The sequence below is a fragment of the Montipora capricornis genome, chromosome 2 (assembly GCF_036669925.1).
Source record: "Montipora capricornis isolate CH-2021 chromosome 2, ASM3666992v2, whole genome shotgun sequence".
Classification (NCBI taxonomy): Eukaryota; Metazoa; Cnidaria; class Anthozoa; order Scleractinia; family Acroporidae; genus Montipora; species Montipora capricornis.
In genome coordinates this window covers 60,003,991-60,027,330 of record NC_090884.1, presented here as the reverse complement: position 1 = coordinate 60,027,330, position 23,340 = coordinate 60,003,991, and the positions used below count along the sequence as shown (strand labels likewise).

The following is a 23,340-nucleotide window of genomic DNA, read 5'->3' as shown; positions in this document are numbered from 1 at the left end:
GTTCCTGTTTTCAGTTCTGCGTGCGAGCTCATAGCTGGGTTGCCAGGATATCCCAACCATGGGAGCAGTCTTGGAGGTGGCTGCCAATAATGGAAGCTTCTTGATGTCTCAGCCACCTATCCTCTACTTAGTGACAGAGTTGTTGACTCTGTTCGTGTGCAGATGTTTTCTTTTGTTTTGGTTTTAAAAAACACTACCGCACGTGTGGCGCTTTTCTTGTTAGTTTATTTCTGTTGCCTCTTTGTGTTATTGGCCTCGGAAATTCCCGCAGGCTGTAAGTTGACCGCTGTCTTTATTAGTAAATCTGTATCTCCTTGCCTCATACTGAACTATGGTTAATGTGTGTGTTCTTCAGACGGATATCTTCAAAAAGTCAGTTCAAGAACTCGAAGCGACCTTCACTTCAGCGGCAAAAACACACGAGTACGTAAAACCAGCAGCCTCTATCTTCACTAATTCCTTGAGTAAATTTATTTTTAGGAACATTTTTTTTTCCCGCGAAAGGTATTGTATTTCCCTTGGCGCCGAGATAGCTCTGTTTTGATTGGCTGGAACAGCATTGGGCGTACGTAGGGCGCTTTCGATTGACCGTATTTCAGAATAGGAATACATGGAATAGAAGTTAGAAATTCTTCGTGTTTACGGAGATTCACATTAAGATTGTCAAACACCTGCTTAAATGATGTTTTAAACATATCTTTATTATCCTTGTTGCTTCAAAACGCCAAACATACCGTTTTAAATCATCACTCTCCGTATTCTCATTCCGGAATAGGGTCAATCGAACACACCCTTAATCTCCCAAGGGAGGCCTTCTATAAATAAATCTACTCGGAAATTGATTGACTCCTGGGTCTATTGGAGATAGACGCTTCCCTTGATGAGCTCCTGGTAAAACTGACTACCTTAAACCATTTTCCAGTATTTTTGTGTCTTCGTTGTGAGAATGTTCTTGCAGGTCAGAATACAGAGTTCCTGTTCCATAAAAAGAAAATGAGTGTTGCTTGAGAGCCCGCAAGACAACAGCAACTACATTTTTGTTTGTTAAGCGAGAGTTATAATCGCCGTTGACAGCAACTTAAGCAGTTACAAAATAAGCCTGACAGAAGAATCCAGCGCTGCACTGCTCTGTCATCTGGGCGAGCAAGCCATCTGAGAGCTGGTCAATTGAGAATTCGTACCATATTCGTATTCTTTGCTGCCTGTTGTTGTTGTTGTTGTTGTTGTTGTCGTTGTTGTTGTTATATCCTGTGCGAGGGGATGAATGATTGAACGAATGAATGATAGAGTAATAGTAATAGTAATAGTATTCTTTTTTGCGCCTTACTCTCCAAAGGGAGGTTTTGGTCTAGTTACAATAAAGGTTTGAACATTAACTAATAAAAATACAAAATAACATTTACCATATCCGTATACAAGTAATTAGAAAATTCATAACGCTTATTACATTTGTGAATTAAGAATCTCTTTCTTTTTTGAAACATTAAATGGATATATTTGCCTATTATTTTAGATGTAACTTTGTTTTCTGCTGTAAGTAAATACTTCGTCTCCTCGTTATCACTTAAATTGGTGTAACGAGTGTCAGCGTTTGAAATATGTGAGTGTAGCTCACGTCTAATTGTGGTATAGCGCCGACATTGCATCAAGAAATGCTGTTCATTTTCTATGAGTGAGTGATTGAGTGAATAAATGTGAAATGTATGACATCTATTTCGCAACCGTTTGTTATTACAACATATACATACTTAGATAACTAAATAAAAGGTTAGTACACTTTCAGAGGTTACTGGCACCACAAGTGACCTCCGGGTTGCCATGAGACAGTTGCGATTGTCTTGCATCGCAACACACAAGGCTTGTCCAAATCATTAATTCTGTTCACTTTTTCCACCAATATCGTGATACTCGTTTTGGGTAAAAAAATGTATTTGTTGTCGTAATTAAAAGTGGTAACTTAGTTATTGTTATTCGCAATTTTTCAGACTGTTAGTAATTCAAGATCAAGTTGCTGGCCGTATAGAGCAGGTGAGGAGAGCCTGCCGAATAACATCTTGTCTAAGTCCATAACCGCCTGCACTTGTGTTTCGTTTAATTTTAGCAAATGATATACTTAGTTTGAGCAGTTCAACAATGGATGGCTAAGGTAGAGTCCTAGTACACTGTATGTGTTTACATCACATCGCAGGAAAATACAATTAGTTTTTGAGAAAAGTGAAGGAAATTATGGGTAAAATGTCGGCACGAGCAATTTTAAAGGTCCAGCTGATTACCTCGGGAAGAGAAGAATAGGTACTGGTCACCGCCTCTGAAATAAAGAAGAACTGCAGATTCTTACATGTAGCCGCATAATTGTTCATATGTCAAGTATTTTGAAAATAAATCACTAAATAGGGATGTAATCAGGACCTAAGCCATTGATGCTACTATGTAGAGTGAATCAAACAAATATTCCTGTCGTTTGAGCTGTAAACATGGGGAGGGGAGGCGGAGGGAATCACGCCGATATAACTTTTTACCGGCGAACTGGAAATGATATGCACTCGTTTCTTTTCTGGCAATAGTACATGAATGTAATCAGAACATCCTTGAGGAAATTTCGTCACGACCTCGATGAAATGCTGAGCACTTTGCGAAACTCCAATGCAAGATTCAGGAAAACTTTCACGTAAGCACTTCTTAGTTTGCTCTTCACTACATTTTCCCTGTCTTTTTATTGGCCGACAGCCCACCTCACGTGACTTGCTGCCTTCAAATAAGAGTCTGTCAATGTGAATTGCTGTATGAGTGTATTTTGCTACATACTATAGTCTTTTTTATACTGAGTTGTATCCGCTCTCTTCTAAGGGAATGGCAGATCGCTCACTGAAGCTGACAATTAAGTGTGATTATTCTGAAAATAATTATGAAAAACAAACTTCTGAACCAATGATAGATCTCTCGGAGGATGGTTAATTATAAATGATAGACCATGCAGCTATTTGTTGTCGCAAACGTGATTTGTCACTAACTCGCTCGTCTGTTATTTGGCTCAGCCCTTTATTTCCACAATTTACCTTTTTTGTGAGAAGCTGGATATTTTTGTTACCCTCGTCCTTGAATCAACTTGTTTTTGAATCGTAAGAAGTTCAGTTGATACCATTTTCCTATTTCCTACAGAGTCTTTTCTGATGGTGGCAATTTTTCAACGGATGAAGTTGACGACTACAAAAAAAAATTGGTAAGTTTATAAGTTGGAAATTTCCAAATTATATATTAAAATTTGTAAGTTTCGCTCAAAAATGATTTGTCTTTTAGGAACTTCAAACTTCAAAATGCAGTATTAATAAACATTTGCGTAACTATTTTGCGTTTAATCCATCCGGCATGTTGGCAAAGGAATCTACATGTGAAATGGTGGAATGCTGTTAAAGGAAATATAGATAATGTAAGGTTGATTGTTGTACCAACTGCTGCCTGTGGAAAACCATTGTGAGCCTTCTTAAGTGCCGTCAATATCGATTTCGTTGCTTAGTAGCTTTCTAAAAGTGTCACGAAGTGATAAACCACAACGCGAATTTGTATTTGTTATGACGTTCGTTTTGCTGTTCCCCGTCGTCTGTGCTTAATTTCCGAGATCATTTGACTTGGGGGGAGGGGTTAGAAATGCATGCCGCACGTGTATTATAGACCTTCTTTTTTCTGGTGTCTCTGTTGTTGCTGTTGTTGTTGTTGCTAACATGCACTAATGGCCGCATTTATACCAGGTGACATCTTTGAAGTTTAGACGCATTAAACGTCTGATCGTTAAGTGCGTCCCGTTTTTAATACAAAACTCAAATGCAGTCACATGTAATTTAACGGAGTTAGCAACAGGAACGCTTATGTGCCAGTTGTGGTCAGCAGCTTTGTTAGGTCAGTGCATGCACGGTGATTTCCTGCGATTGTGTGCAGTGGTGTTGTGGTTGTGGAGTGTTTTTAGTGGTTTTTCCTCTCTCCCACCTCCTGTATGAACTGTCTTTTTGTTTTGTTTTTTAATCATTGTTACGGGTGCTTGTCTCCCATGCTTTATGGGTGCTCATGGCTTTGTTGCCAGGATTTCCGAGCCATGGGCGCAGTCTCCAACTAGTTGCTGGCTGCCAATACAGGCCGCTCCTGGGTGTTCCAGGCACTCAACTTCCACTTAGCGACAAAGCTGTTAAAAGTCTTAGAAGACTAGTTACGACGTGTGTAAAATGTGACGATCATTCGCGTGTACCAACTAGTATGACGTCTGGTGCGTCTGCTTTATTTCCCGTATTTAGACAAAGCGACTCAGACGATGTCTAGTGAAAAGACGGCCAAAAAGAGACCTACCACAAATAACAAGCACGAACTCTGGGGAAATGCATGCAGCTGACGCAAAACACACGAAAACACTTGCGGGCCAATCAAAATTGATGTGGCCTCCGGTCTGATTGATTGAAAATCAGGAGTGGGACTTCCCATCAATCAGACAGTGTACTGAGAAAAGGAAATTCAAGTCTAACATGTTTTGCTTAATTATTGTAGTGTATTCTACAATCTCAGTAGGTAGATACAATCGGTGAGTCCAAAATGTTTTGTTCACTATGTGTGTTGTCACAAGTCGTCTTTTTCCCTTTTGCATTAAAGGAACGTATGGCGAGTAAGATAGACTCCGCAGAAGGATCTGTGATGGCTGAGCTTGAAGGAATGGAATCCAAGAGACTTGAGGCAGCAACAGACTATGCTGGCAAGTTAGAAGACAGGTAAGTATAGCCTGTTGCGTGGGTTTTACCTTAAGTAAAGCAATCAGTCGTGTGAGCTTCGAAAGTCGAAGTCGCGAGCTTGTCGCGGCTTGGCTGCGCGTGTGGCCATCGCGTCTTCGCCGTTACATTACTGAATTTAACCAAGAGAAAATGATGTAAAAGAGCGAATCCCTGTGCTCCATGATAAAAGGAAAGGAAAGGAAAGGAAAGGAAAAGAACTTTATTTAAGTGTGTAGTTGTTCTAGCGCTGAAGCACTAATTGGGGACACTGTAAATTGAAATTGACAATTAACACAAATCAAGCCTTTTCAATCTATTTTTAAATTTTGCAACACTTGAGTAGGTTGTTTAGAAGGTCAGTCCCGTCAGAAGAAAGCGTGCGGAGCATGACGTGATTCGAGATGGACCAATCGGCATGCATTCAATAAGTAAATGGCCACGTGACCCTGTACTAAAATGAGACTATCATATTATCATTGGTAGAGGGCCATGTATGGGACATTGGTTCTCTTAGCTCATATTCTCTTACGTTAATGCATTCATCCCTAAAGCCCGAGTAGAATAAAGCCTGGTTATCACAATTCGGCTGCCATCTTGTTTTCAACATATTAATGCGTTGCTTTCTCCATGTGGGCCATATGTAATGCGCGTGCGTGGACCCAACAACGTTCGAAGGGCTGTGCAAACGGATGTAACATTGTTGCGCTACGCTTCGGCGATCGAGGAACAAAAGAAATGTTGGGAGTTGTTGAACGTTTGACCAATCTCCGGCAAACTCCGTGCAACAACACGCAAGGAGATGCATGCAACAGGGTGTGCAAACGGATGCAATATGTAACACAAGAAACCCATAAGGGTTGAAACGTGTAACGCGCGTTCACAGCTTCCGAATATTTAGTGCGAACTGATTGGTTGAATGTTTCAGTGCTAAGTACCATATTTGGAAACCCCTCACTCTTGTTGTTCCAAATATGATACTTAGCAAATTGAATATTCAGAAGCTTGTTTCCCAGCAAACAAGGGGCCGTTACACGTTTCAACCCTTATGGGTTTCTGGTAACACCCAGCAATGTTGGGAGTTGTTGCGGGCCGACAATGTTGCATCTGTTTGCACGGGGTTTTAGAAATGCTAATTTGCTTCTTCAAAATGCAGTTGTTTGCTCCGGCATCCTCCTCAAACTGAGTTACTCAAGTGTTGAAGGCATTATCAAACACGGGTTTCTCTTTTTCTTGATATGTGCTTTGCTTTTAAAGGTTCAAAAATCACCTTTTTGATTTGACATTTATGGAAAAAGTCACAAGATGGCTGACCAACACGCAAGTTAAAATCAAAAGTGAGGTGAGGATAAGCTATTTGAAGTGGCATGTTGACCGAAGCTCCTTCTGCTAACATTAAACCACATATCGCTTAAGCCCAATTCGAACATTTTGCCGTTACAGATTAAGTCCTTGCGAGCGTCCTTTGTATTACTTTGATGCAGTTTATGTTTATAGCAAAGCTCCGCGCGCGGAGCACCATGGGTAAGAAAGTATGATAACTTATCTGTGCGACGGTACGTCCACCTCTCCATATATGCCAATGCGACCATTATCACGTGACCATATCGCGGGCTCAAGTTTAAAGCTCATCGAGGCGGCCATTCTCCAGCTTGTTTACAGCCTACATCTTTGACATTGGACATCCATGTTTTGGTCAATTGACACCTGTCGAAACAAGGTATCCCCTGACCAGTATCACGTGACCATATCGCGGGCGCAAGTTCAGAGCACATCTAGGTCAGCTGGTTTTTTTTTAAGTTAACCGCGGACCAGGTAATGGGTTTTAATTGGATCACAGGCTCAAACCAGATTAACTTATTGTAAGAATAAATAACCCGGGAGCTCTGCTTTTGGGCTTGGCTAAATCTTCAATAAGCGACAAAAGTAGGTGAGACACTAAATTGGGAAGACCTCAATTAGGAAAAAATCACCTTAACGTTGCATTTTCCACTTGCACTCCCCCCTCTTCCCCCGCCTCCCCCCTGTCAATGTTGGTAACGGAAAAAGGAAGTGTTGGCGATAAGAAAACGATGTATTGTTAGTGGGTCGGGAGGGGGTTAGATGGAAAGATTTCGGGCGAGAAATTTGTCTGATATTATTTACTTCTTTGGTTTTTCAGGTGGCATTCAGTAACTCGCAAGCTAAAAAGCTCTCCATCTATCTCTCAACATTTGAGCGTCACATCGATGCAGTTGAAAAACCCAATCTTGACAAAGAGGTACGCTTACAACAATCAACAAAAGCTGCTTTATTTTTTCTTCCTAAAACCATAGGACCAGGCAAGACACGACTGAAATCCTTAGCTTTAGGTTCCCTCTTGCAAAGCTTGCGTCTGCGAGACAAGGTCTAAGGTAGCAGTGGACATAAACTTCAGTAGTTTTGACAATTATAAGTTAGCAAAAAAATGATGAAGTTAGTTAACCGTAGCCCTTTTCTTATTCGTTTACGCTGAGATTTTTAGATTGCCGCAAATTCCATATGTGTGGCTTCTTTTGCTTAAAGGCATGTATACAGCAACTTATACACTTGGTAATAACCTCTTGCTAACCGAGTGTGAGGGCCTTACTGGGGAAATATTGGTCCGAGGTCGTAGCAGTACGATTCCCAAGTACGGTCCCGAGCGAGTTAGGTTAGTAAGTTGTTTATCATTTGGATTCGTTTCTTCGAGCGATCAAACGCTTCTCCGCTTGGTGAATTTTCCTACTTTTCGTCTTTTCAGCGAACTTTGAAGACGGTGACGTTCTACACGTAAAACTGAATTATGCTTCCTATAATTGTACTGTTGTGGTGAAAGAAATAGATTTCTCTTTTTTACTTTGTGCTTCGCTCAACTTGAATTTCCCGGGAGAGAGAAAAATGCGGAAACAGACCGTTTCCATGGTGATGGTCCGTACTGTAAAACCCCTACCAAAAACCAGCCAATTAGAGTGCTCTATTTAGCCTGAGAATTGCTTACCATGTAATGACTTTTATTTGACAGCAAGTGACGGCCCGCCAGGTTCAAAACAGCCTGATACCAATCCTGCAGACATTTCACGAGAGATCGATGTACCTTAACTGTCTTTTGAATCCTGCCACACCCAGCCTAGCGATACTACAGGCGGGGCTTAACACCAGCCAACAAAAAAATAAAGAAGAGAACAAGCCGCTTGAAGAGACTCTCAGGTACGTGCTTGAATGGTCTTTCTGTGCTTTCATTTTTAGAACATTTTGTAGCTTATTTGCTAAGAATACATTTTGAAAATGCTCTTAACAACGCTGGCATATTTCATTACTTTTACGGCAAATGGTCAACCTGATTCCTTATTTTATTCCTTCAAGCTCCTTTTTCCGCTTCCAGTTTGAGATTATTTTAATGTTTCAAACTTCTACGAGGACCCCACTTACTACTGAATTGAGTGACGTCAAGCGAAACTTGTCCAATTACAACAGTCGCAGATATTCAAATAAGCCAATCATTACGCAAAGCAAATCAATGCAACCGACGCAGAGCGCGGGAAAACGTGAGAGAGAAAATTACAATTGATTCCGCCTTTATTTCTGATTGACAGAAAAGAAATTCTTAAGCAAGCTTTGTACGGCGAAGAAATCAGTTGCAGTTTTATTCGGCTCTAAATATGATTCAAACCCCGACGGCGACCTTATCTTTCGCAGACACTCGATTCTTTTCATTATAGGCAGCTCCTAAAATCTTCTGCTCTCTTATGCACTTGTCAGTTAAAACCACACCCCACCCCTGGGACGTAGCGGGGGATGTGACAATCGTACAGCGTTACATTTGAAACTTTTGCCTGCCCCGCGGGTGAAAATTGAGTGTTACCATCCCCGCTGCCATGTCCACAGCGTGTAACCAAAAGATTTTGCCAAGTTCATATTAAAAATGATTTTTTTGCATCGCTGACAAACGCGATAGCTGCCAAGGTTTTCATCACATCTTTGCAATTGCTTATAGAATTGTTTTCGTATACCTGTGCAGCGTGCGGAATCAGGCAAAGCAGCCAGGAGGGAACGGAAAGAAATGTTACCCAAACATTTTGTTTTTATAGCTTACCTTCCCTGTTGTCTCTCTCATGTTGACGCTGGGACGTTTTTCGATGCTTGGCCTCTGTCAAGGCTAGCTTTACAAGCCCCTCGAAAAATCCCCGCTAATTTTAACACACATTTTTACTGTCCCCATCCCCTCGGAGAAATGATCAGGTACAAAAGCGTAATACCACGGCCATGTCCCCGATACTCCCCCGTTATGTTCCGGGTTACGGGGTGCCGCGGTTTCAACTGACCTTTCTTTCTGGGCTCCTTCTTTGTAAGTCCGAGGCGGTAAAGGGCGCACCGTCGGCTTCCATTGATACCAGCCTCGTAGCTGAAGGAACTACCACCGTTAACTATAGTGACTTTACCTTTTCCGTTGTTTTGACCATACACTTTTCGCAAAGGGTATGCTGGCCTTGTAATGCGTTCACTGAAACTTGAGCGGCTTGCTCTGTTGTGCGATCCTCATCACCTGGTTGTTGAAACTCGGCTGAATAAACTCTTACACCTTCTTAGGTCAAAGAAAACTAAAAAACATCCCTCTCAGTTAATTGAAAGAAGTGGAACAACAGCCTCCGCCGACTCTACAAGAATTTCAGAAGGAGCTAAACCGAAGAGTACTCGTGAGTGATTCAGTTATTCGTTGAACGTTTCTTGATGTTACGTAGCAACAGTTGTTTGAATGGAAAGCAACGTCGATTTAGAGTTAAAGGGACTATGTCACGCAAAATTATGTAATTTTGACACCTAAAATGCTCAAAAAGTGGAATGAAACATTGCAATAACCACTTAAAACTGTTGAACAACGTAAAAGAAATACAGCAAAAGGAAAGAGAAGCATGGATGGACACAACTGGACAAGATTGAAACGGATTGCATTTGGGTGATCTTAATAGTCGGGCCGACGTTTTCAAGTTTATGGCAAATCACCTAGATAAAGGTCTTTTTTGCTCAGAATCATCTTGTTTGTCACGTAACGATAATTTTACCAAAAAAGGAATTCCACATTTTCATTTTCGACTTTAAACTCGTGATTAGCGAAAGATTTTTCCGAAACACCCTAAAATAATGTGACGTAGTCACTTTAAAGGCAATAGCAGCTGCAACAACATCAAAATTAATGAACTTGATTTAAGTGTCAATTCCTCTAGCGCAGGGGCACTGATCGAGAATACCGTAGATAAATATTAAATCGAATCAATTTAACTGAAATCAAATTAAACATTGGTTTTTGAGGAGAGGGGTAAAACCGGAGTACCCGGAGAAAACCTCTCGAAGAAGCGTAGAGAAGCAATAAACTCAGCCCACACATGACGCCGAGTCTGGGAATCAAAACCGGACACATTGATGGGAGGCGAGTGCTCTCACCACTGCGCCATCGCCCCCCTCCCCCCTCCCCAATACTTAATAATATGCTGCTCCCCAGAGATTGCTGCCGAATTCCGCAACGAACCGACCATAAAGAAATTGTTTTTATATGTTTTGTAACGCTCATTTTCAGCCTCGCTTTCACGATTAGCTAAAGCCACGGAAGGTGACGGGAGACCCAGAACAGTGCCAGTGGAGTTGAAGGTAATCAGACTCTCACGGCCACTTTGTTTCCAAATGTTTTTCTTTTCAATTTTTCCTAGCACTTTCGTCGTTTGGAAATTCATCACCACTGAGCGCAGAGCCAGGGTTTATTGGGGTGGTTCGATCAAATCCCCCCCACCATAGATTTTAGACAAACAATGCTTTCGTAAGCGTAGGGCTTGTTTGAAAAAGCTCACAGCAGAGATGATTTCAAAGATATTAACCAACCTACAATCGTCCCTGAAAATCCCGGAAATCACGTTCTCTTTTTCAGTGGGCATGTCGTCAAACTCCCCTTTACTAAATCCTAGTAAATCCTGGAACTACATCAATTTTCCCGATTTTTTTACTGATCATTTTATACCATCATTTTTGCTATTTACCTCGTATTTTAACAGCAAGCTCAGTCAATATTACTCTTTTGTGTGAAGTTGATTTTGCCTCCTTGTGAAAAAAAAGGTATATTTAATTTTTCAAGCGATACAAAATCCTGACACAATTTACGATATATCTCTCTTCCAGACAAGGTCTTCCGATTTGGACAAGCAAACTGGCAGACAGAAGAGCGCTGGGTAAGAGCGAATTCCTTCATAGCAACAATAATTTTTTCCGCAGTCTTGGCAAATTGTTGAAATGTGACCTTGCCTACCTTGTTTTTAGAAACAGGAAGTCAAGTGCTTCCAGGCGGGAGAACTTAGGACCGAGGTACGACAAGAAATACCTGGTTTTTGGCGAAAAGATGGAAGAAAGCAGGTACTAGATGATTACTGTGGCACTGATAGATATTTTATAGGTGCAAGCGGTATCAGTTATTACTACGATTACTAAGTTTTTTTCCGATCAACTAAAACAAACCGATTAAATGTCTTCTTGGGTGAACTTGGGTCCTTGTCCCCAGGACTACTCCTTTTACGTTCTTGAAGCAACCCGTCTCGTACCGAGACCGCTCAGTCTTTGTCACCAAGCACTCGGTCAATTCCGTAGGGTGGAAGAACATTGCCATGGAGGAAAAAGCATCATACCATAAGGAAAGGAAAGGAAAGGAAGAGAACTTTATTTAAGTGTCTGGTCGTTCTAGCGCTTGAGCACTAATTGGGGACATTGTAAACTGAAAGTAACAATTAACACAAATCAAGCCTAATGTTGTTTTTTGCGGAGAGGGGAAACCGGAGTACCCGGGGAAAACCTCTCGGTGCAGCAACAAACTCAACCCACATATGACGCCGAGTCTGGGAAACGAACCCGGGCCACATTGGTGGGAGGCGAGTGCTCTCACCACTGCGCCATCCCTGCACCCCACATGTACCCTGTATAGATTAGTCATTTTAAGCTCCGAAACATTCTACATCTTTTTTTTTTCTTACTAGTCACTTCATGGCACGCATCAGAAATACATTGAGAGAAGGTTTGGAAGGTTTACTGGCCACCGCTGAGGTACCTTACTAAATTTAGACGGCTATTTTCCTTGTGTTGTAAGAGACGTTTATCGCAGTTAGGGTGTCGAGTGTATTTACTGTGTTAACGTTTATAATGCCTTTTTATCCATTCTATTTTTTGTTGTTTCATTTTTGTTGTCGTCAGATGTACTATCGTCAGAAAGGCCAGCGGAATCCCACTCGTCCCCAGGCTATCCATGAAAACTTTGATCTATGTGCCGAAGCTCTAGGTCAGCGGTTAATCTCATACAGGAAACAGTCTGAAGAATACCACAACTCGTGTATTCAAGGTGAGTCGACAAACAAAAAAGAGAAACTTAAGTTGTTTGTCGCATTTTCTTGGTTACATTGACCGAATGGTCTTCAGGATAATAAAATGTCGAAAAAAACAAACATCGCAATAATTCAGTCAAGATTAGCTGATCTTGTGTGACGTCTTTCTCGACCTGCTTAGAGTAAGCTCCTCGTTTGTATGCCTTATAAAAGAGTCACAGTTTCAAGTTACAGAAGAAGTCCCCGATGACCCAAACGACATGAATGTCCCACCTTGGGGTTAAGGGACTTTTTGAAACACTTTTCGCACTTAGCATAAATACCTTCGTTTCCTTTGTGGAAGAATTTAGTTTTCTTTGCATGAGAGATGGTTGCTCTTGAGGTTTAAAAGGTGAAGCTTTAATTGTTATAGTTTACTTGTAACGAATACATCATTATCATTTTCATTATTGTCATCATGATCATCATCATTGTCATCTTCATCATCGTCGTTGTCGTTATCGCCTGAATTACTGGTGTGCAAAATGATAAAACAATATTGTCATTGGTAGAGATGTATAGCATTTCTCGCATTTAACTACAAATTGTCGTGATTGTCTTCGTTTGCAGAGCTTCGTGCGCAGATACAGAAGTTTTCTGTGACGTTAGTTCATTTGCCCCCGCTTGTGGTGAGGATAATTGTGACAGAGCAGCTGAATGATTTAGAAAAGGAAAGAGAAATCTTGGAAAATGACTATCAAGTTAGATTGCAAGAACTGGAGAGAAGAAAGGTGCTCTAATTATTGACATATTTACATATAATAAACGGTTATATTATTTGCGTATGCTAAGAGTTTTCTCGGAAATTTCGGACTTGAATCTGCCAAAACCTTTTTGAAGGAGTTTTACGTGATTTTTCACGCAATTTCCGTGATTGGCTTCTGGTCAAGTTAGAGTTAATGAAACACAATAAATACAAGTTGAAATTGATCGTCAATGAACGTTTATAGCGTTGGTGGCTCTGAAGGAGCCGTTTGTCTAAGTAAGTAAGTAAGTAAGTAAGTAAAATCCTTTATTTAAAAACACGATTAGCGTTTAAGCACTACATGTTTGAGGGGTCGTGTATCTAATTAATTCTCTAAATATCTAATTACCTACTGAAAAATGAATGAAATATGGGAAATTAATTTGCTTTATCCCTAAACGTCGGACTAGATTTTGCCTTTGAATAGAATTGTTTAAAATTACAAGAATCATTAAAATATTCTGAAACACAGTTCAACAGTACAGCTCCCCTGTAACAAACAGAATTTTTCATGTAATGGCTTCCAACTGATTAATAGATCGTACAATACAATAATACTTAATTGGCCACTTCCCATAGGGGCTGTTCAGGGCCAATGAAACACAATCACAACAGAACAGAACATTCAACAACTGTTAAGAACCCCAACTGGCCGGAGGCAAGCTAGTTGGCTACTTAAAAGTGCAGCTGAGAAGTTGAACTACGGACTTCCAGGGACAAATTCAAAGAGAACGTGTCGTGAACCCGGGATCCCCGGATCTGAAGGTCGAGCTGTGTCCTGATCTTCTTCGTCGTACAGCTAGCGTACGAACACTTTTCGTTTTATTTTATTTTAATCTATTTATTTTCTCCAGTCCTGTTAAGAATACAGTGAGTATATAGAATGATAAGAACAAACGTTTAAATTAGGATGATTAAGTATCTTTTCGAAAGGCAAATACAACAGTTTCCGTTTTGGCAGGAAGAAACGAGATTGACCAAAAACCTTAGACTGTGAAACGTAGTTAAATGCGGTAGTATCAACTGAGTAAAGCTGAGCTATCGAGATGAAGGACTAACGTTTCCCAATCTCCCAAATAGGATCACTTTTGACACTACCAAACCCGATAGTTTATAAAATATTTCTAGACAAGCACATATTTGATACATTTCGCAGACTCTTCATCAGTCTCAGCTGCGCCCTTCTCTGGGTCACCCTCACAATCGCAATGAAATGGACACACTGTGCGCAAGTGAAGAAAGGAGAAGACAGGAAGCGCTTGATGGAGCCGAACAACATGCGCATGCGCTTACGGTGAGTTATATGACTTCACGTCATTATGAATAGCTTTTGAGGTGCCGGCGACACGATTTTTGGGTTAGCATTTCCCTGCAGCGCAACAAAACGTCCCATTGTGAATTTAAGGGTTTCTTTATTTTCAGAAACTGGAGGCCCAGTCCGCAAGTTTGTTTATCGAGAAGTTAGCTCAGACCTGCGAAGTCATGTTGCTCCAATTTGACGCTGTTCTTTCCTTGGATGACGTCGAAGTGGGAAGTAAGTGAGGCAGTTGTCGCAGAAGGGCAACTAAAATTATAGTGTAACGTTTTTCGGGCTATTTTCTTTAGCGAGAGCTAGGATGCATGCCCGTACTTAACCATTGATGGTGGTCAGAAGGTCATGACCATGAAGCATTTAAGTCTGGTTCAGAGCTGGGGGTTTTGGAGTTAAAAAATAACTTATTTGGATGGAACGTAGCTCGTGTATTTTCCTGCGCATGCAGCTTCGATCTTATTTGTGTCCATATTTGGGCATAAAATATGTATCCTTAATTCCCCAGCTTTGTTCCAAGCAAAAGTGAGAGCACACTTGCCATTCACCAGCAACTCAATCTTGGGACAGATGAGGGAGAAAATAACCTTGACTTTGAGTTATAGGGGAACAGGGAGCGCGAGCAAGGAAGTACATACAATACATACTTAATTGACACTTCCCTTAGGGGCATTTGAGGGCCAATGAAACACAATCAACTAAACGACAATAGAACAACAACAACAACTGTTAAGAATCCCAACTGGCCGTAGGAGGCAAAGCAGTTGGCTATTCAGTTACAAGTGCGGCCTAGAAGTACCAGGATCAAACTGAATCCGGGAACTCCGGATCTCAATGCAAGCTTCCTAAGCACTGGACCGCACTGCCTCCACGATACGACTCCCTCTTCGACGCCAACGACGGCTACGAGAACGTCATCCAACCAATAAGTTTAATGAGTAAAGACAAGGGCTTTGCACGCCCCACACGTGCATCTTACATTTTGGCACGTTCCTTTGTCATTCCAGTCCAAGAGTGAATTAAATAAGTGTGTTGTTATTGCATGGTGGGCTCCCCAGCAGTCACAAATGAGGCTATTTTTAGAATACCCGTTCCCGCGAAAATCAGTTGTCATGTCCATGAAAAAACATGGTAGAAGCAGTCACGCGTGACATGGCTTCTTCTAATTTGTTAAAATGGCAGCCTTTTGTTTGTTTCACGCGCAAAGTATATCTAAAAATAAATCAATTTGTGACTGTGCTGGGGCAAGATCGCAAAGTGATAGATCAATACTCTTATCTAATTCACTCTTAAGTTGTTCTAGTCCTTACAACAACGTGAAATAAACAAATTTAAGGTTGTTTGAAGGACGCGAATCAGTACCCAACGATAAGTTTTCAATGCTCTCCCCACACATCCACATCATTTTTACAATTTTAATGCTGGAATTTTGATACACACTTTCCAGGCCGAACAACTCGGAAGAATCGCGAAATTATAACAATAAGGGGAAGTAGTTTATTTTTAGATAACGTTGTGATGGCTGTCGTCTTCTCCTTAAGCTATCTAGTGGCCTTGCCAAACGGGAAATGTTTAGCGTTTAAACAATATCGAACATTGTTTGGTGACCAACCATTTTACCGTTTTGCCACCTTGTCTGGTGCTGTTTGGTCGTGTTTGAGAAAATTTGAAGGCCATCAAACATTCGATCAAACAAACAAGCCGGTTTTGTTTGTTTGGCCAGCCGTATCAAACATGTTTGGCGCGTGCATGCGTACCACGCTTGATCAGCCTCTTGTAGTCACGTGTTTTTACGTATTTGTGACCCATACTTCTCAACCTCGTTCCCAGGGAGACCCTGGGAACGAGGTTGCCATAGTTCTTTGCTTGTGGAGTTTGATCTGAGTTAGATCAAATATGTTTTAACCGATTGGCCACTCACTTCAACCTTTTTGGCCATCAAACATTGTTTGATGTTGTTTAAACACCAAACATTTCCCCTTTGTCCAGGCCCTAATTTTCGATTAAGCGCTGCATTCATGGAAATAATGACAAAACTATTTCACAATCAGTAGAGTTATTCATAATGGTAATAGGACTGAGTGGAGTGCAATTTGGTCTGTAATCATACCAGTGATTTACAAAATCGGACGACTGCGTAGCGGGAGTCCGATTTCTTTACTCACGAGTATGATTGCAGACCGAATTGGACGATACGAAGTCCTGTTACCAATTAGTCATAACCATTACAATTTTCGAGAAACAAAATTAATGCATTCCTTTTTCACTGTCTAATGTTACAATTTGTCCATTTAGGACAATCCCCAGTTGGGTAGGGTTAAGTGGTTGTTACTATGGTTATTGTGATAAATTCTGTGATTGGTGGATTAAGCAGAGTGCTGATGTAACTGTCCGATTTCAACCCTTCACAATAATTAGTGAAAAATAAAGCAGTTAATGCACCAATCAAATTTGAGAAAATTGTAATGGTTTTGATTAATTCCATTACCAATACACTATTTCAGAAGTTGAGCCCAAACCGAAGAGCAGTAAGAGGTTGCTGAGGGAAAAAATGCGTACCAGTGGTGAAGATGAGAATGGTAAGAAAGTTGTGTCCAAATCTGATTGCCGTTAATCAATTCAGGCACTACGTTGGCATTTCAACAAATATTCCGTTCAAGGACCATGAATATCACGAAGAGGAATATAAGTTCAGGAATGGGAATAGATCGTTTTCACGTGACGTCATCATATTCTAAAATCCAAAACTAAAGAAACACGAAAGTTTTTATCCTCATCAGGCATAAGAGGCGGTAAATTTGTATCCATCTGCAATTTTAAAGCTCAATAGCGTGCTTCGTTTGGAAACCAGAGCATTTTGAATTTCTGAGTTATAGCGGTGCGTGACACGAGGCGACGATCAAGTTTATTGAGAAATATATATTTATCTCATGGTTTTGAACCTTTTTAGAATTTAAAGCATTAGGAAAAGTGCTTAAGTAGATAGCTGTCTGTTCAGTACAGATGATCCCTCGCCTAGATAGCCAAAGTAAGTAACACATATTGACAATATTTTCCGGCCGCCATATTGGCGCACCACAGATGTGCACCAACATGGCGTTTTCATACTGGGCTCTGTAAATTTCTGCGAAACATTTCGACGAATATCTGAAGTTTGGGGAAACGGACGGGCCTAAAACTTGGAGAAGTGTTTTCTTCATTTATCTTCTACAACATCACGAATTCTTGACTTTTTCCACTGGATGGTTTTCGATTTATTTTTTTAATGCGTGACAGTGAAAACGATCTATACAAACTTATTCTGCAGTAACTATAGGCCACTTCGGAAAACACCATAGTATTCTTTGTTTGTCCCCACAAATTTTGCATAAGCACTCTTTTCAGTTTCTTCTGGGACTTACAATGGTCCCAAGAGAGAACAAAGAGGATACTTATGCAAAATTTTGGGGGACAAACAAAGAGTATTATGGTATTTTCCGAAGTGGCCTATTCCTGATATTTTTGGCCGCCATGAGCATGTGTTCTCGTTCCTTTGCCTGCATGGCATCGAGAAAGGTATGGTAAAATGAAACTAAATGGGCAAAATTGCACCTGTTGGTTTTCAGGTAATTTGGCGACTGTTTGTCACAGTTCTTCTTAGCAAGTACTAATAGCTAGAATATGTTGATGTTCGAAGTTAAATGACAAACAGCATCCTGCCCTGCATTACCCCTTGAAGGGAAACGCGAAGCTGTATCTCTCGTTGAAAATGCCCGGAAGTTCATCCCAAGGAAATTCAGTCTGGGGATTGTATATCCCATTGTGGTTTTCAAATTGACTACTTAACAAACCCGGAGAAACAAAGACATCACAACAGACACCATGAAATTAGCAAGACGCCCAGCAACGACATGTAACGGCCTGTGGTAACGCGGAAAAACTTATATTTCGTGCTGGATAAGAATGTAGCACGTGATCCATATGCTAACACTTGCAGGTAATGATGTCAAACCAAAGAAATTCCACTGCTTTAATTTGGCGTTCAGGACATATTACCCGCAGTGCTTAGATTAAAAATCCCGCGCCACATTCTCATCTGATTAGAAGCCCGTTTCTCGAAAGTCCCGAAACTTTACGGGCCTTTTTCGGGTGTCACAATTTCCTCTGTATCAACAAACTTCACTACATATCGTTTTTCTTTTTGTTAACTTGTAAACATGTCAAAAGAGCAGCTTCTGAAAACAGGCGGAATGGCTTTTCAGGCCCGAAAAGTTATCGGGACTCTCGAGAAACGGGTCCCAGATGCGAAAGCGATTTCATAACCATATTTCCGTTGCATCTGTGGCCGGTGACGTAAAGACGTTTTCTTCCGTTTCAGACAAACTTGCTCCGTTCCCGTCCAGTGGAACGAGTTGGGAAGGTCTCCCAACAAACGAACTTGTTCTAGAGGAGTTTGGAGACAAGAAGACCCATATCCTTTTTATGCTCTTTTTTAATTAGTTCCACATGTAAAATGTCTCAATTCGGAAAAAAAGTCCATCATCTCTTTTCTGTTTCCCTGAGGAATAGTTATGTGCAGTCTTTTTGGGAATGGGGAGCTAAAGTACAGACGTTTTGAACGTGGGAAGGGGCCTTTTCGTGTTTGGGAGAGGCAACAACCAAAGTTGGGTGTTAATAAGATGTTTCAAGATGTTTTGTCATTTGTACCGGGTCCGCTTACACCTGCAATTTTTGTTGCAACAGCTCGATATATTTTTTGTTGCAGCGAAAGTTCATCGAGTGTCGAGGAAGTTCGAACCTTTGCAACATCGCGACGACAAATCGCTGGAAAATTCCTCTGAATTCGCCCCTGGTTTAATTCTAACTTTGCCGTAAAAAGAATTGCATCGTCAAAAACGGCGCGCGCGTTGTAAACTTGCCTTGTTAAAGGCCCAGTAATAAGGGCAACAATTTTCGTGCAACTTGTCGCGCAACAATGTTGCGTTGCAAGTTGAGATGGTTTGTTGAGCGTATTACCACCTTCTTGTGCAACAAATTTTTATGTTGCAAAAAGTAGACGTGGCTTTTACTTTTTGCAACATGGAAATTTGTTGCGCAAGGTGGTGGTAATACGCGCAACAAAACATCTCAACTTGCAACGCAACGTTGCTGCGCGACAAGTTGCACGAAAAATGTTGCCCATATTACTGGGCCTTAAAAGGGAAAACGCCTTCGTTCCAACCATCGTTCAGACGTTTTCTCAAGTTGTTACGTTCATTCGACCTCCCATCCCCCATGACTCTCTAGCCATGGAGAAGACCCCGACACCGAAGTTATTTTTTGAAAACTGGCTATATGAAAGACTACGACGGTCTAAAACTTAAAAAGTGATCATTTTTCCTTGACATTTGATACGAACTCCGACCATCAAAACCGTCAAGACAACAGCAGGACATCTCGCTGTGATCAAATCACGAAACAAAGCCTACGAGGTGAGGTGTAAGATAAGTGCGCTTAGCTTAGTATGCTTTTGGTATGGAATCTGCGTTCTCGTCTATATTGAAAGCCTTAATGGTGTTGGCTCTTTTCAGTAGACAGCTATTAAGCCATGCGCTGCATGTATAAGTCGGGAGCAGTTGACCTGGTTCCAACTGAGTGGCTTCGTAGCTCAGTTGGCAGAGCATTGCATGCACTGGGATCGCAGGGGGCATGGGTTCGAATCCCGTTCATCATCATCATCATCTTGCCGCTCCATCTCTCGAGCCAACGGCGTGCGATGTCGTTGACGACCCTAAGGTCATCGTCACTGCAGGATGGTCCCCATGGGCAAGATGTCATAATATGCTCCGTGGCTGTGTCTCAGCCCCACATGGGCGTTTTGCATTTGTAGCATAACCCCACTTGACCATGTTATCGCCAGTTTTTACCCACTTTTGCCCTAAGCTTGCCCTATTGAGAGTAACCCACTCAATACACTGCAAGTCTGAGCCGAATGGGAGGCTTTCACTGGGTTCTGGCAGTTCTCCGTCAGCAGAATGCGGGTCTGCTTCTTTCCACTTCCGTAGTCTATACGAAGGTGGTGGAGTCCCAGTGAGCTCGTCGACTGTGGCGATTCCGTTGAAGTTACCCGAATTTTCAGGTGTCTGTAAATGTTTGGGCAAACGGCTACAACATTTGCTTCTACAGCCGTTCGATTTTGTTGAAAGATGTTGACTGCTGGGGTGGGGTGGGTGAACGGTTTCAACACATCATCAACATTTGATTCAACAAGCTTCACGAGAGGCCTGGTATTCAGTTCCAAGCTGCAGCCGCGGTTGTTACTATGCATACGTACATGGATACGTTGTTGAGACAAACTTAACTGATTAGAGTGTAATGTGAAGTGCTAGATTTCTACCCCATATGAACCATGTGAGCGTTAGCCCTACTAATGGAAATGAGCCCGCGCAAGGACAGAGAAAAACTCTGACCAGGGTGGGAATTGAACCCACGACCTTCGGGTTCAATCACCCCTGCTCTACCGACTGAGCTATAACAGGGTTCGTGCTACTCCTTGAAGTCCTTGAAAAGCCCTGGAATTTAATTTGCACTTCAAGGGCGCTTGAAAAGCCCTTGAAAAAAGGGATTTTGTGGAAAACTGCTGGAAAACTCCTTAAAGTTTTTCTTGGGTGAAAATTGTTGAGATTGGATCATGCTAAGTTAAAGAGACATTTCAAAAATTGAGCCCAAAATTGACTATCAGGAAAACATTAAAACCAAAAATTAAAATGCCTTTGCGTGCACTTAACTTTCAGGATGTGGTAAGGAATGTCAAGGTAGACTTTTTTAGCAAAGAAAACAATGAAACACTATGTATGGCATAGCAGTTTTCTCATAAAGACTCCTTGAAAACTCAATTCTCTGTTCTTGAAAACTCCTTGAATACTCCTGGAATTTTATAGGCAAAATGGAGCATGAACCCTGTATAGGGTCAGACGGGATCAGGTCGTGGGAACTGAAGATGTTGAAGTCACGGCAATGAACATGTACAAGTAAGGGTTACGTTTTTGCAAACGTTGGCCGTGTAGCAAAAAATCTCTGACCAGGGTGGGAATTGAACCCACAACCTTCGGGTTAGATAACCGCTGCTCTACCGACTGACCTTGCACTCTAATCAGTTAAGTCTGTTGAAATATAAGTGCTATACGGCCAACGTGTGCAAAAACGTAACCCTTCCTTGTACGTTATTGAGAGACCGATTAGTGCGCTGGCGCATGCTCAACAATGTTGAGAGGGGGGGGGCAAACGGGGTCAATTTCATTTAACATTCACGAAAACAAAAGAAATGTTGAATGGTTGTTGAAGCAGAGTTTGAACGCTTTTAAATTAATTAAATTGTTCAGATAAGTACGAGGATCTCTTTTTTCCTTTCATGTTATCATATTTCAACGTCGAAAGCTCAAACTCAAGACTTTGTGGAGAGCATGTGTCCCCGTTTCTTTCGACGCTGTTAATCGCAATTCATTTGCAGTATACTTCAGATGCACCCAACGATAATCTTCGGTAAAATGTGTTCGGGAGAGTCAAACTGTTCTAAGAATTTTGGTTCTACGTTTCCAAACATCTATACCCGGATTTTACGGGAGGGATATTTTTGCAATTTTTGGCACTTAAAAAGGTCACCTAGCAGTTTCGGATGAGCAAATGGTTTGCTGGGAAGTTCTTAGAAGGTAACGTTCAGCTATCAATTTCTGAAATGAAGATAACATTCCCTAAAATTTTCGGACACTTCAATTTTCATCTAAGATATCGGAACGGATCGAATTCTTCTAGGTGATAAAAACATCTCTTTAGACAGTCTTTGTACTTTACAAGGAGCCTAGAAATGGCTCTCAAAGGCTTTTGGCTTAATTTGCAGGTTGGGTTTCCTTGATAGTTAATCAACTGAAAGGATATTGATGATCACGAAGTTTCTTTTTTTTAGGAAATTTGCTGGCGTTGAACTCGTCCCTGGTTATTAGTTTTTTTCTGAAACACTCGCCCAGTCGATGACACGACGATGAATACCAAACATGTTATCCTTTGTTTGCCTTAACAGGATTATAAAGAAAAGTTTGAGACCCGCCTATTGGTCATTCACGAAGCAATGAATGCACAAATACAGAATGAAGAAAGATGGACAAAGAGCTGGGAACGATCTATCGACAAAATAAAAGAGCTTTATTAACACAATTAGGGATTGTTTTTTATATTGGGCACTTCACTCTACGCCACAGCATTAATTATATTACACCTGAAGAAAACCTTCTGTTCCTTATTGAATCTTCGTCGTACATTCACGTTATTTTCTTGCTGGAAAAGTTCGCAGCTATCAACGCACGACTGAACATTGAAAGGCAAGACAAGGCAATCCTCGGAAACTTCGCCCACACATTTGTCTTTGTACCGGTTGTCCACGTTGTCCAAAAACCTCATTTATGAATAGAGTCCATACTGTAAAAAATTGTAAATAAACATGGATTTCGCAACAAACGTCTCGTGTAAATTGTGCTGTATCAAGATTGGTTTACTCATCTCTCGATCAGCCCTTCACTTATCATGATGATGAACAGCCCTGCTACAGAAGCAAAGCTATAACCAATTTCGCTTTTATACCGACAAGAAGCATTCAACGGTGTCATTGACTTCCAAGACATTACTCTGAGCTGTAAAGTGAAGTAGTGTGTCTCTGCTTTCTGCTTTCCAGGAACACTGCTACTTGTTCCATGATGTCTGAAAAAGACAGTCACAGGCCATATTGGTGTAGAATCGTCTCCAGGCCCCAGTTGTTCGAAAGGTGGATAGCACTAAACAACTGGATAAATGATAACTTCATTGGTTTTGCTGGTGTTCATCCACTGGATAGTGATTTATCCACTGAATTTAACCAACATTAGACTTGGTTTGTGTTAATTGTTAATTTCAGTTTACAGTTTCCCCAATTAGTGCTTCAGCGCTAGAACGACTAGACACTTAAATAAAGTTCCTTTCCTTTTTTATCCAAGGGATAGCACTATCCTCTTTTTGAACAACCAAGGCCAGGCCTTGGTTGTTCAAGAGGTGGATAGCGCTATGCAATGGATAAATCAATATCCAGCGGATGAACACTATCAAAACCAATTGAGTTATCCAGTCGATAATGGTTTCCTTGTTGGCTGGTCAGAATCATATGTA

General features: G+C 41.2%; 2 protein-coding genes across 2 annotated transcripts in view; one reads left to right on the top strand and one right to left on the bottom strand.

Moving 5' to 3' along the window:
- The window catches only part of LOC138029689 (coiled-coil domain-containing protein 180-like), a 53,906-nt gene extending 31,247 nt beyond the window's left edge, over positions 1-22,659 (top strand). The window contains exons 27-47 of the mRNA XM_068877435.1: positions 356-423; positions 1,986-2,028; positions 2,565-2,668; positions 3,160-3,220; positions 4,633-4,748; positions 6,003-6,087; positions 6,907-7,005; positions 7,768-7,952; positions 9,333-9,439; positions 10,318-10,388; positions 10,911-10,960; positions 11,049-11,141; positions 11,756-11,822; positions 11,970-12,114; positions 12,707-12,867; positions 14,038-14,175; positions 14,304-14,415; positions 16,695-16,769; positions 18,548-18,640; positions 19,564-19,640; positions 22,226-22,659. Of these exons, the coding sequence (XP_068733536.1) occupies positions 356-423; positions 1,986-2,028; positions 2,565-2,668; positions 3,160-3,220; positions 4,633-4,748; positions 6,003-6,087; positions 6,907-7,005; positions 7,768-7,952; positions 9,333-9,439; positions 10,318-10,388; positions 10,911-10,960; positions 11,049-11,141; positions 11,756-11,822; positions 11,970-12,114; positions 12,707-12,867; positions 14,038-14,175; positions 14,304-14,415; positions 16,695-16,769; positions 18,548-18,640; positions 19,564-19,640; positions 22,226-22,354 (2,079 nt within the window). The 3' untranslated portion in view covers positions 22,355-22,659. The remainder of the gene's footprint in view (positions 1-355; positions 424-1,985; positions 2,029-2,564; positions 2,669-3,159; positions 3,221-4,632; positions 4,749-6,002; positions 6,088-6,906; positions 7,006-7,767; positions 7,953-9,332; positions 9,440-10,317; positions 10,389-10,910; positions 10,961-11,048; positions 11,142-11,755; positions 11,823-11,969; positions 12,115-12,706; positions 12,868-14,037; positions 14,176-14,303; positions 14,416-16,694; positions 16,770-18,547; positions 18,641-19,563; positions 19,641-22,225) is intronic.
- The window catches only part of LOC138029725 (AFG2-interacting ribosome maturation factor-like), a 4,113-nt gene continuing 3,099 nt past the window's right edge, over positions 22,327-23,340 (bottom strand). The window contains exon 5 of the mRNA XM_068877488.1: positions 22,327-22,899. Within this exon, the coding sequence (XP_068733589.1) occupies positions 22,823-22,899 (77 nt within the window). The 3' untranslated portion in view covers positions 22,327-22,822. The remainder of the gene's footprint in view (positions 22,900-23,340) is intronic.